Source organism: Planococcus citri, chromosome 5, assembly GCF_950023065.1.
Source record: "Planococcus citri chromosome 5, ihPlaCitr1.1, whole genome shotgun sequence".
NCBI lineage: Eukaryota > Metazoa > Arthropoda > Insecta > Hemiptera > Pseudococcidae > Planococcus > Planococcus citri.
Genome location: NC_088681.1, coordinates 49,285,286 through 49,301,486, shown reverse-complemented (window position 1 = coordinate 49,301,486; position 16,201 = coordinate 49,285,286). Strand labels below are relative to the sequence as shown.

The window sequence follows — 16,201 nt, the reverse complement described above, 5'->3', positions numbered from 1 at the left end:
TTGTGTATTATGCTCGACCTGTTTAACGAGTTTATCTACATTTGAGCCGATTTTGAGATTGACACCTCAAAATTGGCTTTTTGACTAGCTTTTTTCAAAATTTAAGAATTCAAAAAATCAAAAGATCTTTTGAAATATTTTATCCTGCATCTCTCCATAAAATCATACTCAACTTTTCTTAAATGCCAGACAGCTGTTTTTGTCAAAAGATAATTAGTTTATTGTCAAAGAAATTTACATCTCAAATTTCCGTTGAATTCTTATTCATTCTTGGATCGATTAGTTCCGTTCTGAATACAGGAGGTTTGGTTTCAGCTCTGGTGGTTAGAACGATGGCGGATAATGGCCTCATTGAGAACATTCTCGGAAACATGGGTACACTTCGAATTTGATCCCTGTGAACATTGCGAAGTAAATAAGAACAACTTTTGCGTATGACGTTGAAACGTTCATCTTCAAAACCAACTCTAACGCACCCTTTTACAAAGCCTGCATTAATACTGGCCACAACCACTTGCAAAGTTGATGGCAGGTTTCTGATGACGACGTGTAAATTGACCGGTGCGATTTCACTGCCCAAATTCAAAACCGTTATGTACGTTTCGTGTCGGCGATACGATCTGTAAAATTGTGAGAAAAATATGGTGATTTAGTAAAGTGTTCTAGTATGGTGGTTGGTGAAACCTGGGTACATTGATTAGGTCATATAACTGGGTACCCATTAGGGCAGATTGAGAAAAAAAATAACGGATGATTTTGACCAAATTCAGTGGAGACCTTCATTTTGAGATGAAAGCCACTCGGAAAATTTCTCGGCACTGGAGGTGCTCCCGGAAGGGGGATATTGGTCTTCTTAGAGGTGTAATTTTTGAAAAAATTTTGGTTGAATTTCCCAAGCACAAAATCAGCCAAAAAAAAGTGATTGCAAATTTTCAACTTCTTAGAGGAACCTTATGACCTAGATCGTCGCAGAATCTCAAATACCTATTATCTTTTGAAACTGCATCATGTTTCCCAAAACAGATCAAGTGACGTCTTAAAATCGAAAAAAACCACGATCTTTTTGAAATTAATTCTCACTCTTTGGGGACCCATTACCCACTTCCAGGGGCATCTTTGGAGCTGAAAATATTCCTGAGTGACTTTCGACTCAAAATGATGGTCTCCAGTAAATTTGGTCAATACCCTGCGACATTCTTCTATGTCCAAATTTACCTAGTAAATGCGTAGACCCATTCAGAAACAATGTATGATTTGAAATTTCCAATTTTCATGGTTTTTCTTTTTCTAATCTGCGAAAGTGCTTTGAATATATTATATCTGCTGACTTCTTGGGATTTTTGTGTTTCAACGTTAACTTGCCAATAATTCGGATGCACAGGGAGCCACGGTGTTTCCTTCGATGTGAACCCTGGAAATACAGGAAGAAATATTATCCTCTCTTCGATATTTTCAAAACGAGGTAGTGGAGTATTATTACTGTAGATTAGGTACCTAAGGTATATGTATGTACATATAAAAATTAATCAAAATTGAGTGTCTTTTTACCCGAATTCATCGTATCGTCCCATTGCATCGGCAGTCGTTCACCATCCCTGGTTGTAGCTAAGGGTCCAGCATTCGCATCCTTCGTTTGATCAGGGCGAACGTAACCATTCGTCATACCGATTTCTTGCCCATAGTAAACGCATGCTACACCAGGCAGCATCATGATTGTGATGGTTACGATGTCCATGTACTCTTCGCATATTCTGCTACCGATTCTCATATTATCGTGATTTTCTGCCTGTTTATTTGAAGCTATAATATTATCAGCAGAAAAATCACCAGTAAAACGTATTACACGGGTTCTGTGTAATATACTTAACTCACCAACCAATTTGGAGTTGCACCTTTAGGCACATTTTTCAACCATTCTAGTATACGATCGTTGTATAAGGTAGCATTTACGAAATCACGCAGAAAGGTGAATTGAAAATTAAAAGGGAAGTGTGTTACGGCATAATCGCCCTTGTCATAATAGGTCATCGTGACATTCACATATGCGTACACTTCGGATACCAAAATCCTGCAAAAATAAATCCAAATTTGACATCATTTGATCTGGGACAACAATTGTCAGATCGAAGAATGTAAACATTCAGAAGGGGCAATACAGATCCATGAACTATGTGACTTACCTTTCAAGTTGTTTTCTTTTCCCCATTGTGTATTGGTCCGTAAAATCTCTGAGCTCGTGTAAAAATTCATAAGTTTCCCTCAAGTGAGCCGTGTATATGTGAATCAAGTCGAAGTAAGATGTAATTTTCGTTTTATTTGGATCTGCGAGTGGTTCGTCTCTGAAATATCTATCTTCGATGAAATGTTCCGCGGCATCCAGTCGGAAACCAGCCACACCTCGGTCCAACCAAAATTTCATAATTTTCTGAAATTAGATCGTTTTAAAACATTTTTTTTTTTTTTTTTAATATGGATCATTACATGCTCTTTTTTCTTCTTTGATATGCTGTGCTTACTTTTATTTCCTTTTTCAATTCAACATCTCTCAAATTGAAATCAGGTTGTCTAATGCCGAACTGGTGTAAATAAAATTGGCCTCTTTTCTCATTCCATGCCCAAGCACTGCCGCCAAATACACTCAACTGTGTGATAAAAAAGAAAAAATTAGCAATAGATATGTTTATGTAGTATGTACATATATGAGATGTGATTCCTGGTACAAGTACATACCCAGTTATTTGGCAGAATGGGCTGTCCCTTCGAATCATATCCTTTAGGATCGACCCATATGTAGAAATTTGTGTATGGATCAATTCTTTGGATAGATCTTACAAACCAAGGATGTTCGTCACTACTATGGTTGATGACAAGGTCGCATATCAGTTTTAAACCTAAGCACAAGTTTTCCATTACATGCATTTGTTCTTTTTGTTTTTAATTCTGAGATGAACGAGTTCCTCATCTGAATATTTGAAATCAGTGCTCACCCCGACGTTTCATCTCGCTCATCAATTCGTTAAAATCGTCCATAGTTCCGAACATAGGATCAATTTCAGTAAAGTTTGATATATCATATCCTGAATCAATCATTGGCGAGAGAAAGATTGGTGTTAAGTAGAGCGTTTCGATTCCCAAGTCGACGAAGTGATCGAGTTCGTTCGTAATTCCTGAAAAAGTAATATTAATGTATATTAATAAATTATAAAATTATTCACAAACAAAAAATAATGGAATAATTGCTCTTTTACACCTCTGCCTACAATCTGCATTATACGTACCTTTAATATCGCCCATACCATCTCCATTGCTATCTTTGAACGACTGTACGTAAATTTCGTATAAAATCGTGTGTTTCCACCAATCAGTGTCTATAGAGAAACTGTTACCGGCGGTAATCAGTAATGAAATTGTTAGCAGTTTGAAATGAACGTTGAACATATTTTCTGGTTTTTTTTTCACACTCGGTACAGGAGTATTATGAGACTTGAAACAATCGTTGAATCAATTTATAGAAGGTAGATGATTTTATCAAATTGTTTCTAATCGATTAGTTACTTGCCTAATCGATAATAAACATAATAATTTGAGGTAATAAAGATAACACTTGGATTCATTTAATAAGTAATTGCTGCATTGGGCGCCGAAAGTGATTTTATTCATCCTCTTTGAGATAATAACTCATTCATACCTATTACCGACGCACGATACCTACACCAGATAAGTGTTAAGCACTCAGACATCCACATTGGAGTATCTGGATCACGTTGTTTTCCGCTTAGTACGACCATAGTTTGTCTGCCTGAAGAATTAGTGATACCTACTCGTAGGTAGATTGATTATTACTACAATTATGCCAATTTACTATGAACCTTGCAATTTTATAAATTTTATTGGTACTATAACGTCGATATCTGAATCCGTATTTATGAACTTGTAATAGGTAATTTGGAAATTTACTTCGAGTACCTATGTATGTACTTTAGAGTGGGCATTCTCGAAATAATCGTGGGCTTTTTCGTTTTGGCCTCTACTCAATCTATTTCAGGAAAAATGTGCTGGTTCCAAATAATACCTAGTACATATTTGAAATTCTGTGTCGACCGAAACCATTGCCACCGAAATCCAAGGTGCCTTTTTGGATTCTGCTGAACTTGTTGAAAATTTTCTAATCACTTAATTTAGTTTAAATCCGTATTTTGAATTTTTTTTCGCGAATTGGGTATTTCGCATTAATTATGAGAAAACGTCGAACGATATGATTTATGTAACGGGGTAAATATTTTAAAACATAGTGGCCAATTTGTTAGTTATTATTTCTGTCTTCAAAAAATCAAAAAAAGGTATTTCATGAGTTTTTGGACATTTTTCTAAATTTTTTGAAATTGATGAAAATAGTCCAAAAATTGGCTTAATTGTGTTCCAAAATATTTCTCAAGTTTCAGAAATTCTGGCATAATTTTTGCGGAAAAAAAATCAAAATGCGATTACTCTGAAAACGATTTTTAAATTCTCAATCGATTTGTTGAACCATAAAAATGGTTTTGAATTTCGATGGCCATGGTCTAAGTTGACGCAAAATCTCAAATACTTACTATTTTTTGAAACTAGAGCAGTTTTCCCAAAACAGGTTGGGCAGAGGCCAGAGCGAAAAAACCACGATTTGAAAAAAATTATCTTCTTTGAAGACACATTCCTTTTCTCCAGAGGTACCTTCGAAAGTAAATTTAGTCCAACTTGAACAGCAATTTTCGAACCAATCTAGATCGAAAGAGTATAGGTACACAAAAATGTATTATCAGCTAAAATTTCGAGTGCTTAACCGCATTTTTAGATTATTTTTAAAAAACTTGGGACCAAAATGAAAAAAAAAATAGAAATGTTACCAAATTGACGTAGAAAGTTGTAATTTGGTATATACCCTAATTTCAATCCGTCAAATTGTTTGGAAAATTATTTTGAACCATTCTGAGCAGTTCTGTGGCCTCCAGCAGATCTTTTAAAGTTGATATTTTTACAAAATTTTACCATACGAAGTTGGAAAGCTGAATTTTACTCTTTACCCTGATTTCAACGGGTGGTTTCAAGTCCTTCTCGAGCCTCTAACGCCATTTTGAAAATTCCAGTTTTTCGCAAAAATGCCATAAAATCTGTCCAAATTGAATTCAGTACGTATGCTCGCCGATTACACACAGTCTTTCCAAAATCGGTGTGTTCCAGTTCGAAACTTTGTTGTGTCCAGTGATTTCATATTTCAAAACTTTGAAAAATTCACTTTTACTCTGCTGCTTGATGTACTTTCAAGAGCTGACATCACCTAGTTTTATTTAAATAGGAAGAGGTATACTTTAGAAAAATTTTGAGTTGAAGAGAGAATGTCAATTTTTGAAACGAATCGCAGAAGTTATTTTATTAAGATAATCTTAAATTCTAGACAGGCATGTTTTTGTCACGAGATAATTACTTTATTGTGGAAGACATTTACCTACATATTAAATTTACAATGAGTTCTTATTTATTCTTGGGTCAATTGGTTGTGTTCTGAATATCGGAGGTTTGGTTTGAGCTCGGGTGGTAAGAACGATGGCGGATAATGGCCTCATTGAGAAAAGCCTCGGAAACTTGGGTGTACTTTGAATTTGATCTCTGTGAATATTGCAAGATAGGTACATAAGAACAAGTTTTGGGGGTATAGCATTGAAACGTTTATCTTCAAAACTAACTCTAACGTACCCTTTTACGTAGCCTGCATTAACACTAGCTACAACCACTTGCATAGTTGATGGCAACTTGCCGATGACGTCGTGTAAATTGATCAGTTCGATTTCACTGCCTAAATTCAAAACTGTTATGTATGTTTCGTATCGGCGATACGATCTGTGAAATTGTAAGAAAAATTTGGTAATTTCGTATAGTGTTCTGGTAATGTGGTTGGTGGAACCTGGGTACATTGATTAAGTCACATATCGAGAAAAAAATGCCGGAAGATTTTGACCAAATTCAGTGGAAACCTTCATTTTGAGATGAAAGTGACTCAGTAAATTTTTCGGCTCGGAAGGTGCTTCCGGAGAGCAGGTATGGGTTCTCAAAGAGGAGCATAATTTTTGAGAAAATCTTGGTTTCAAGTTTCCGAAACACAAAATCAGCCAAAAATAAGTGATTTGCAAATTTTCAACCTCTTAGTAGAACTCTTATGACCTAGATCGACGCAGAATCTCAAATATCTGTTATCTTTTAAAACTGGACCATTTTTCTCAAAACATATTGGGTGACGTTTTAAAATCGAAAAAAACATGATTTTTTCGAAAATGCTCCTTCTTTGAGGACTTACACATATTAGCACTTTCAGCGGCATCTTTGGGAGCTGAAAATATTCCTGAGTGACTTCCAACTCAAAATAAAGGCTTCCAGTGAATTTGGTCAAAACCCTCCGACATCTTTTTATGTCCATATTTACCTAGTAAACGCGTAGACCCATTCAGAAACAATGTACGATTTGAAATCTCCAATTTTCATGGTTTTTCTTTTTCTAATCTGCGACAGTGCTTTGAATATATTATATCTGCTGATTTCTTGGGATTTTTGTTTTTCAACGTTGACTTGCCAATAATTGGGATGCGCAGGGAGCCACGGTTTGTACTTTGATGTGAACCCTGGAAGTACCGAAATTTGGCTGATTTTGAATGATGAAGCTCTCCTTTCCAGTTTTTGATGGAGGCAGAGGAGTATTATGAATGTAGGTTAGGTGTAAAAATTAATCAAAATCAAGTGTTTTTCTTACCTGAATTCATCGTATCGTCCCATTGCATCGGCAGTCGTTCACCATCCCTGCTTATAGCTCCATCATTATTCGGATCTTGCCTTTGGTCAGGTCGAACTTTACTGTTGGTCATGCCGATTTCTTGCCCATAGTAAATGCATGCTATACCAGGCAGCATCATCATTGTGATGGTTACAATGTCCATGTACTCTTCGCATAATCTGCTACCGGTTCTCACAGTATCGTGATTATCTGCCTGTTTATTTGAAGCTATATCAATAGCAGAAACGTTACCACTAAAATGTGTTGTACAGTTTCTAATGGAACTCACCACCCAATTTGGAGTTGCATCTTTCGGCATGTATTTCAACCATTCTAGTATACGATGGTCGTATAAGGTAGCATTCGCGAATTTATACAGCGTGGCGAATACAAAGTTAAAAGGGAAGTGTGCTATGCTATAATCGTTTGTGCCATAATAGGCCATCGTGTGATTCACGTCTGTATACGCTTCGGGTACCAAAATCCTACAAAAATAAATGTTTTCAACTTTTTTTTTTTCGTTTTTTAAGAAAAAGTTTGGTAAGAAAAGAAATTGAGTAAATCGGTAAGTTATTGAATGCATTTTTTTTGATTTTTTGCTAGCTCGCTCTTCTATGTACTATACTCCCAATGAAAGTGAGGCAAATTTAATTCATTTGAAGAATAAGCACCTCAATTTAGTCAAATTTTGCAAAAAATAGTTCTAAGAAACGTTGTGAAATGTTAATTTTTTTGCAAACTATATGTACCTAAGGTCATTTTAGCCGAGGCCATTTCAACGAAATATGATTCACTTTTTTATAAGTATGTAGGCTTGGTTTGGCGTTGGATTGAAATGGATTGACTGAAAGTTATAACGATTTCAAATCCGCAAATATCCAAATTTTTGAAAGGGAGCAAAGAGCAGTGAAAAAAAAATCAAAAAAAGTCAAACTAGAAAAAGATCAATAGCTTAGGAAATCAAAAATTTTATATGTGCATGAAAATCATCCTCCTAGAGCAATTTGTATTTTTAAAATTGTTTTTTGACCTTGGAAAACTTTTTGTAACGCCCTTGGGCCCCTCCAAATTGGCATATAGATTGAAGGCCGAAATTGTGTAGGTATGTACTATGTACATCCGGAAGGTGTCCATTTTTGTGTGTCGGATTTTTAAACTTCTTAACCCGTCCAAAAGCTTTGCAGCTATAAAAAAGTGGATTTTCGCGCTTTTTTTGGTAGGTAGTTAATTTTCAATAACTTGAGATGCTGAAATCGGGATACGTTTGTCACAATCAATGTACGACCGCGGGTTCGTTTTCGGCCGGAATTTTCAACGTTGACTTTCTCCACTTCAAAGGTCAAATTTAGCCCCCCACCGAGGGAAAAATCCCAAAGTCTGACCTCATTTGATATGAGACAACAATTACGAGATCGAGGAATATAAACCTTCGGAAGAGGTTTAAACAGACCCATGAAGTAAATGACTTACCTTTCAAGATGTTGTCTATTAGCTTTCCCCGCCGTATATTGATCCGTAAAATCTCTGAGTTCGTGTATAAATTCGTAAGATTCCCACAAGTCGGTCGTGTATATGTGTTTCAAATCGTTACTAGTAGTAATTTCCGTTTTGTTTGGATCTACGAGTGGTTCGTCTCTGAAATATTTATCTTCGATAAAATGTTTGGTGGCATCTAGTCGGAAACCAGCCACACCTCGGACCAACCAAAATTTCATGATTTTCTGAAATTAGATTGTTTGAATTTTTTTTTTTTTTTTTTAATACCTACAGATCATTACGTGCTCTTTTGTCTTCTTTGATGTGCTGTGTTTACCTTTATTTCCTTTTTCAATTCGGCATCACGTAAATTGAAATCAGGTTGTTTAATGGCGAACTGGTGTAAATAAAATTGGCCTCTTTTCTCATTCCATTCCCAAGCACTGCCACCAAATAAACTCATCTGTGTAGTTGAAAAGGAAAGAATTAGCAATAGACAGGTATATGAGATGAGAAAACTGACACTTACCCAGTTATTTGGAATAATGGGCTGTCTCTTTGAATCATAGCCTTTAGGATCGACCCATACGTAGAAATTTGTGTACGGATCAATTCTTTCGATGGATTTTCGAAACCAAGGATGTTCGTCACTACTATGGTTGATGACAAGGTCGCATATCAGTTTTAAGCCTATAAGTATAAATTTTCCATGAGCATTTTGTTTTTTGTTTTTAATGCGGAGAGAAACGATTTCCTGTGCTGAATAATTGGATTCAGTGCTCACCTCGACGTTTCATCTCGCTCATCAATTCGTTAAAATCATCCATTGTTCCGAATAAGGGATTAATTTCAGTGAAGCTAGATACATCATATCCTGAATCTAGCATTGGTGAGAGAAAGAATGGCGATAAGTAAAGCGTTTCGATTCCCAAGTCGACAAAGTGATCGAGTTTGTTCGTAATTCCTGAAAAAATAATATCCAATCTTATAAAATTGTTCACAGAAAAAATAATGGAGAAATCGTTCTTTTGTACCTCTATCTACATTACGTACCTTTAATATCGCCCATACCATCTCCATTGCTATCTTTGAACGACTGTACGTAAATTTCGTATAAAATCGTGTGTTTCCACCAATCAGTATCCAACGAGAAACTTTTACCGGCGGTAATCAGTAACGAAATTGTTAACAGTTTGAAATGAACGATGAACATATTTCTGTCTTTCTTTTCACACTGGGCACTGGAATTAAAACTGAGTATCATGAGACTTGAAGCGATCGTTGAATCAATTTATAGCAAATACAGTAGGTGTTTTCATCAAATTGTTAGTTACTTGCCTAATGGATAATAAAAGTATTAACTTGAGGTAATAAAAGTCTCATTCATATTATGCTTACGCATTATGCGTGCACCAGACAAGTGTCAAACAATGGAAATTTCCCATTTTGAGTACCGCTTAGCACGACCATCTTTTGTCTGCCTGAAGAATTAGTGATACACGTAGATATAATTGTTTACAATTACGAGTATTCCCATTTACTATGAACCCTAGAAATTTTTTTAATTTTATTGGCACTATGACGTAGGTGTCTGGATCAGTATACTTATGAAGTTGTAATACGTAATTTGGAAATTTACTTCAAGTACTTTTGGCGCAGTTAATAAAAATCTTGAACGATGAAGCGCTTTTCTGGCGAAGGGTTACTTTTTCGTTATTACGATAATTTTGAATAGGAGCGTGATTTTTGTGCAGAGCAAGATCTGAAACCTTCGTAACTATAGGCAGATTTTTGAAAATTTAAAATTATTTTCGGTAACTATTTTTCTGCAGTAAAAATGATGAAAATTCTTCTTCAAACTAATAATTATTCCCCGATACTGATTTCATCGTTTTCGGCTATCCTGTAACCTCCAGCGTGATTGTAGATTTCTCCAGGAGGCACGAAAATTACATTTTGATAACTAATAAGAATCCAGTTGTGGCTCATTTTCGACCTTAATCAAGTATACCTACATATTTGTAACAAAATTCAAATACATATTCCTGTACCTACGTGAGAAAATTTTTCAAATTTGCACAAATGACTGTATCCAAAGACTCTAGACAAATTGATAACCACGCTATATAGCCGTTAGAACAATTTAAAATTGTGAAATTCGGATAAGGGAAGGGATAAGGGAAGGGGGTGGGAGGTTAATATTGGTTTCAGAACAGACTAATTTCCATCATTTTTACTGATTGTGTACGTATTTTTTATTTAAAAAGACAAAATCACTGAATATAATCAATTTTTGATATTCAATAATTTGTCAAAAAATCAAAAAATGAGTTTGGGCAGCTCTAATTCTTGTTATTGAGGTTTCAAACCATGCTCTTTCTGCTCTTTCTAAAAATCGTAATCCCATTCGAATCGAAGGCGGTTACCTCGAGTGGTTTCCTTGTACTTAAGTAGCCTATATAGCTGAGTGGATTGCAAAAAAAAAAATCTTAGCAGAGTAACTCAAGCAAAATTTTAGCTTTCAAGGTGTCTCTGAAGGGAAGATATTCTTAGCAGGTTTTGGCCAAATTTAGGGGAAAATTTTATTTTGAGTTGAAAGTAATTCAGGCAAAATTTTAGGTTTCAAGGTGTCTATGAAGGAACGATATGGGTCCTCAAATCGTGACTTTTTTTGTTTTGTAGTTTCTATACCCAATCTAAGTATTGTTCCAACAGGGAATAAGGCAGCCCAACTCGAACAACATTTTTTGGACAAAGCTGATCGAAAAAATACACAAAAATGTACCATTAGCTAAAATTTCGAGTGCTAAACTACATTTTTCAATTTTTGGCGAATTTTTAAAATCTTTGGGCCAAAAATGAAAAAAAAATGAAAATTTTATCAAATCGACCTTGACAGTTGTATTTTGGTATGCATACCTTAATTCCAACCAGCCAAATTGTTTGAATACGATTTCGAACCATTCTGAGCAGTTTTGTGGCCTCGGTTAGTAGATATTTTGAAGTTGAAATTTTAACAAAATTTTACCAAATGAAGTTACAAAGCTAAATTTGACTCTGTACCCTAATTTCAATAGGCTGAGATCGAGTTGACTGAAGGTGGTCTCAAGCCCTTCTAGAGCCTCTAACGATATTTTGGAAATTCCAGTTCCACGCAAAAACCTCATAAAAATCTGTCTAAATTGACTTTAGCACGTATGTTTGCGATTGGTGCTTTTCAGCAAGCTACTATAAACTGATTTTTTGTCTAACGATTTCATATTCAAAAATTTTGAAAAATTTACTGTTGCTCTGCTTTTTAATGTAAGAGGCTGAAATTCACTTTACATTCAATTTTTACATCTTTTTTAGTTGATTTTTGGTGATGATAAGCCTCCAGCGGCTTTTTGATGTGTTAAAATTAACTCTTATCACGTACGTATGCTAACGATTGGTGTTTTCATACCTACTTTGACATGGCAAAAGCAGTGAAAACTCGAACTGACAAAGTCGACTTTTTTCACGATTTCAGAAAAGTTGATAAAAATCGACAAATTTTACCACCTTCATCATGGCCAATTCCGTCGCAAATTTTATTCAAAAACCGATGCAACTCAATCGATAAAAATTCAACCAACAAAACATGCCACAATATGTAGCTTTCAGGACGAGTTTCACTTGCAGGAAATTACACCAGCATATTCTCTCCTAACTCGTATTATACTACCTTGGTACGTTTTTGCAAAGTTTAAAAATAGAAATTATAGCACACCGGGTTGATGCGTGTCAGTGCATTGGGGCGAGCTCAGCTAATCCGCGATATTATCATATTATTATGTTAACTAATGTTACAACGCACGTGACCATTTATGTAAGTTATACATATACTCGTAAGTACTCGTACCTACGTTGTACATCCATGTAGTATACGTGTGTCCTACATTACGCACGAGAATTTCCAAAAGGTGTCAATTTTAATTTAGAATAAAAACCTTATATTATTACTCGTATTGCTGTTGTTGTTGGCAAGTCAACGATGGTGGCTGGTGGTATTTTGATGAAATTATTATTCGCATTTATAGCGAGAGTGTTCCTCAAACACACATGTGGTGTTGTGTGTACCTGTGATGAGCCTGCTTTTTCAGCAGAGAGACGATGAAGGAGTATAAGGAGCACATGGGCACGAAATGCGATAAACTTAATAACACGAAGAGTTGAACTGTACAAGGTATAGTTATTATGCTGATCCCTTGATGGCATACCTTTTTAGTTTATATATTACGACTATATAAACGAGTAAAGTAGGCAGGTAATATGGTGTAAGTTTATACACATACAATATACTTAATAAGATTAAGTATACCTGAGATTCTAGAGGTGTTGTTTATAAGTGAAGAAGAGTTGATGATGATGATGGCGATGCTGGTGATGAAAATACAACTCATAGTATAAGAGACACACGACGTTGTTTTCAAAAATAATATCCATACACTTTATAGCAATGTTGCTCTTCCATCGTACATACTCGTATAAGAAAAGCTAGTACTTTGAGATACCTACATAAGGAGGAAAACTCCGCTGCAAAGTAAATGTTTACGTTTACTTTGATTGAATAGTAGGTACAACGAAGCACAGGCGACGATGGGCGATGACAAATAGGTGATTACATCGCGGACGCGGTTACTTCATAAAGGTTAATTCCGACAGTATTAAAAGGGGGTTGAAGGGGTTCGTTCAGTTGGTTGATGCAGGACGACGACGGCGACGACGACGAAGGCTGCGAATTCAACCATCTATAGCTACTCTTGTAGGTGAAGTTTTGCAGTCGTGGAAGCAAGACGAAGCGGGGGAGGGGTCGGTGATGCGGCAACGTGCTAAGTTTGCATAGAGAGTTTGGCGAAATTGCCTGGGCGCCTTTAGAATAATTCATCGTGTTTAACAAACCGTACTGGTATCGTGTTAATGGCGACGTTGAATGCTGCTCTGCGAAAGCCACCGCGTATCGAGAGGGGGGCATGGCAGGGGGCAGTGAAGGGGGCATTGGTGGCAACATCAGCCAGCCAAAATGCGGCGCTGCCTCCGGCTCTCAATTAATTAATTGGTTTTCTTCTTTAATCGTGTATACGTGACACGATTCGCTCTATGTATAACGTGCAAAAGGGGAGCCGAAGGGGTCTTGGGGCTGAGCCCATGGACTATATATCACAAAGATGACATTTTTCTTTTTTCAAACGCCTTTTCATTGTATAACGTATAGTAATATGGAAGGAAATTGATTTTTATTTCGGTCTAGCTCATAAATCTGTACAAAACCCCCCCTCCTCACCCCCTTGCGCCCACCTATCGAAATTTCACAGCCTCCAGATACGGTATACTATCTGTGTACATAGTTTTTACTAGTATTTTTTTCGAAACCTTCGTGTAGCCCATCGCGCCTTATACTACGAGTAGATGTATTCGAACGAGTCGAGCTCGTAATTGGAAATTCTTCTCTCGGTCATCCGTTATATTTTGAATGTCAAAAAAAATTTTTAATTTTGATATATCCTAAAAACGTTCGCTCATTCGTGGCCTAGTTGGTATCTATGGTCGTTGCCTTTTCTATGTGTCTAGATAGCTTCTCGTTTTCTTCGTCTTCGTCTTCGTAGTCGTCGTCGTTGTAGCGAAATGCTACACAATTGACCAGTCGAGCAGAATAATATAGAATTTTCCAAGCTATCGGATTCCTATAGATATAATAAGTTTAAGTATACTGTGTAGTTTTTCCAATGGTTTATTCGCAAGGTCGAATAGTTATAAGTTTTTTTTTCTTTTTTTTTTCAATAATGAAACTAGGGTTTGTGATACGATTCTTAATAAGGTATTATGGAATGTAATTACTAGTACAGATACATACTGGACAGAGTAATTCGATCGTAAAGATTTTTTTCTTTTTTTTTCTTTTTGGTGGTACCAAATTTCTCCATATATATTTTTTTCTCTCTGTCACTTTCGAATGTAATACGTGCGTGTAATAATGGAACGAATGGGTACTGCAGACTCGACTCGACTATAACCTACTTGAAATTTTGGTCATACTTGAATGGAAAATTTTCCCTCCCTCGCTCTCACAACTACCTATACATAAGTCGAACTACCTATAGTCACTTTTGTCGTAGCTGTATCACTAGATATAGGTAGTGGTAAAAGTTCCGATGCTGACCGAGTTTCCAAGTTATTTTGTTTATAAGATGGTGAGAATGTAGGTGAGTATCTACAATGTATTGGATGGGATATCTATTAGAAGCAGGATATCACGATTCGCGTATATTCGATAAGTTTGTCGTTAAGAAGAATGTCCGAAGATAACGTATAGGTTTTTAGGACTTGGGTATAGTTTTGTTATCAAAGTGTATTAGGCAGGTATTTTGGTAAAGTTACACGCCGCAATGTTGTTAACCAACCTTATTTGGTATTTGTTACAGGAGCAGTGATACATGTGGAATCTGTTCTGGGACGTGTTGCTAATCTACCTTGTGATATCGAGTCTTCTGTCAAGGATCATCGAGTGTATATGGTGCTGTGGTTCAGGGAAAGTGCCGGGAAACCTATTTATAGGTGAGTTTTTTTTTTAGTATTTTTATTTAGGTAACTACCTATTTATTATTTTGAACTATGGGATATTGGAGCCTCGAATTAAATCGTATGCGATTTGAAAATTGAAAAGATTTTAAGTAAAGCGAAAAGCAGGAAAAAATTGAAGGCAAAAAGACGTTTGCACGTTTTTTCAAAAAAAAATGGCCGAAAATCAATATGGCTTGTTTGAGCACACTTGTCAAAAATGATGTTCCTTGATTTTGATAGCCGGTTTGCGAGTGTTTAGACTGAAGATTCATGAAGTATTAGCTATTTTATTTCAATATTTATGTTTCCAATTGGATTTCAGCAGGGCCAGATTCAAGTATCTTCCGCTCAAGGTGAACTTTTTTTTCTGCTTCAATCCCCCCCACCCCATTTCACCCAAGAGTCCAAAATAACGGATAATTTTCGGATCAAACAAAACAGAATGGAAAAATACTCTCAAGCATTCAGCTAGAGAATACTGACTTTTCTTCAAATAAAAATCGTTTACGAACGAATTTATTTACTTTTTTTTGAAATATGTATTTGTACCTACAGAAATTGATCTGTTTACAATCGAATCAAATCATTTACGAACGATTGGCGAACGAGTTGATCAATAGTTACTGAATCATTCGCGAACGAATTGATTCGTATAAGTGACTCGTTCGCAAAGAAATCGATTCATTTACTCAATTTTTGATGAATCATTCACGAAAAAATTTAATAATTTTTAGTGAATCGTTCGTGAACAATAAAATAGTTTGTATAACTTATAAATGACTCGTTCGCGAACGAATGGATTCCTTCACTCAATTTTTGGCGAATTATTCACGAACGAATTGAATCATTTTTGTGAATCATTTGCCAACGAATTGATTCGTATAAATGACTCGTTCGCGAACGAATCTATTCATTTACTCAACTTTTGGCGAATCATTCACGAACGAATTGCATAATTTTCTGTGAATCATTCGCGAACGAATCGATCCATTCACTCAATTTTAGGTGAATCATTCTTGAACGAATTGAGTAATTTTTAGTGAATCATTCGCGAACAAATTGGTTCGTACAAGTGACTCGTTCGCGAACGAATGGATTCCTTCACTCAATTTTTGGCGAATCATTCACGAACGAATTGAATCATTTTTGTGAATCATTTGCCAACGAATTGATTCGTATAAATGACTCGTTCGCGAACGAATCTATTCATTTACTCAACTTTTGGCGAATCATTCACAAACGAATTGCATAATTTTCTGTGAATCATTCGCGAACGAATTGATTCGTATAAGTGACTCATTCGTGAACGAATCGATCCATTCACTCAATTTTAGGTGAATCATT

General features: G+C 35.9%; 3 protein-coding genes across 6 annotated transcripts in view; 1 reads left to right on the top strand and 2 right to left on the bottom strand.

The window, feature by feature from the left end:
• LOC135847117 (hemicentin-1-like) overlaps window positions 1-16,201 on the top strand; it is a 577,043-nt gene that overhangs the window by 354,873 nt on the left and 205,969 nt on the right. For all 4 annotated transcript variants that reach the window (XM_065366545.1, XM_065366543.1, XM_065366544.1 and 1 more), the window contains one exon: window positions 14,719-14,851. In XM_065366545.1, the coding sequence (XP_065222617.1) occupies window positions 14,719-14,851 (133 nt within the window). The remainder of the gene's footprint in view (window positions 1-14,718; window positions 14,852-16,201) is intronic.
• On the bottom strand, window positions 197-3,498 carry LOC135847103 (maltase 2-like). The gene is made up of 10 exons (XM_065366518.1): window positions 3,279-3,498; window positions 2,988-3,167; window positions 2,731-2,891; window positions 2,517-2,642; window positions 2,181-2,425; window positions 1,873-2,068; window positions 1,549-1,786; window positions 1,216-1,411; window positions 477-620; window positions 197-395 (listed from the first exon to the last, which is right to left on the bottom strand). The coding sequence occupies exons 1-10, from the start codon at window positions 3,436-3,438 to the stop codon at window positions 242-244; spliced, it is 1,800 nt and encodes a 599-aa protein (XP_065222590.1). The 5' UTR covers window positions 3,439-3,498; the 3' UTR covers window positions 197-241.
• LOC135847824 (alpha-glucosidase-like) lies at window positions 5,376-9,561 on the bottom strand. The gene is made up of 10 exons (XM_065367543.1): window positions 9,329-9,561; window positions 9,060-9,239; window positions 8,805-8,965; window positions 8,613-8,738; window positions 8,270-8,520; window positions 7,089-7,284; window positions 6,779-7,013; window positions 6,455-6,650; window positions 5,731-5,874; window positions 5,376-5,643 (listed from the first exon to the last, which is right to left on the bottom strand). The coding sequence occupies exons 1-10, from the start codon at window positions 9,537-9,539 to the stop codon at window positions 5,496-5,498; spliced, it is 1,848 nt and encodes a 615-aa protein (XP_065223615.1). The 5' UTR covers window positions 9,540-9,561; the 3' UTR covers window positions 5,376-5,495.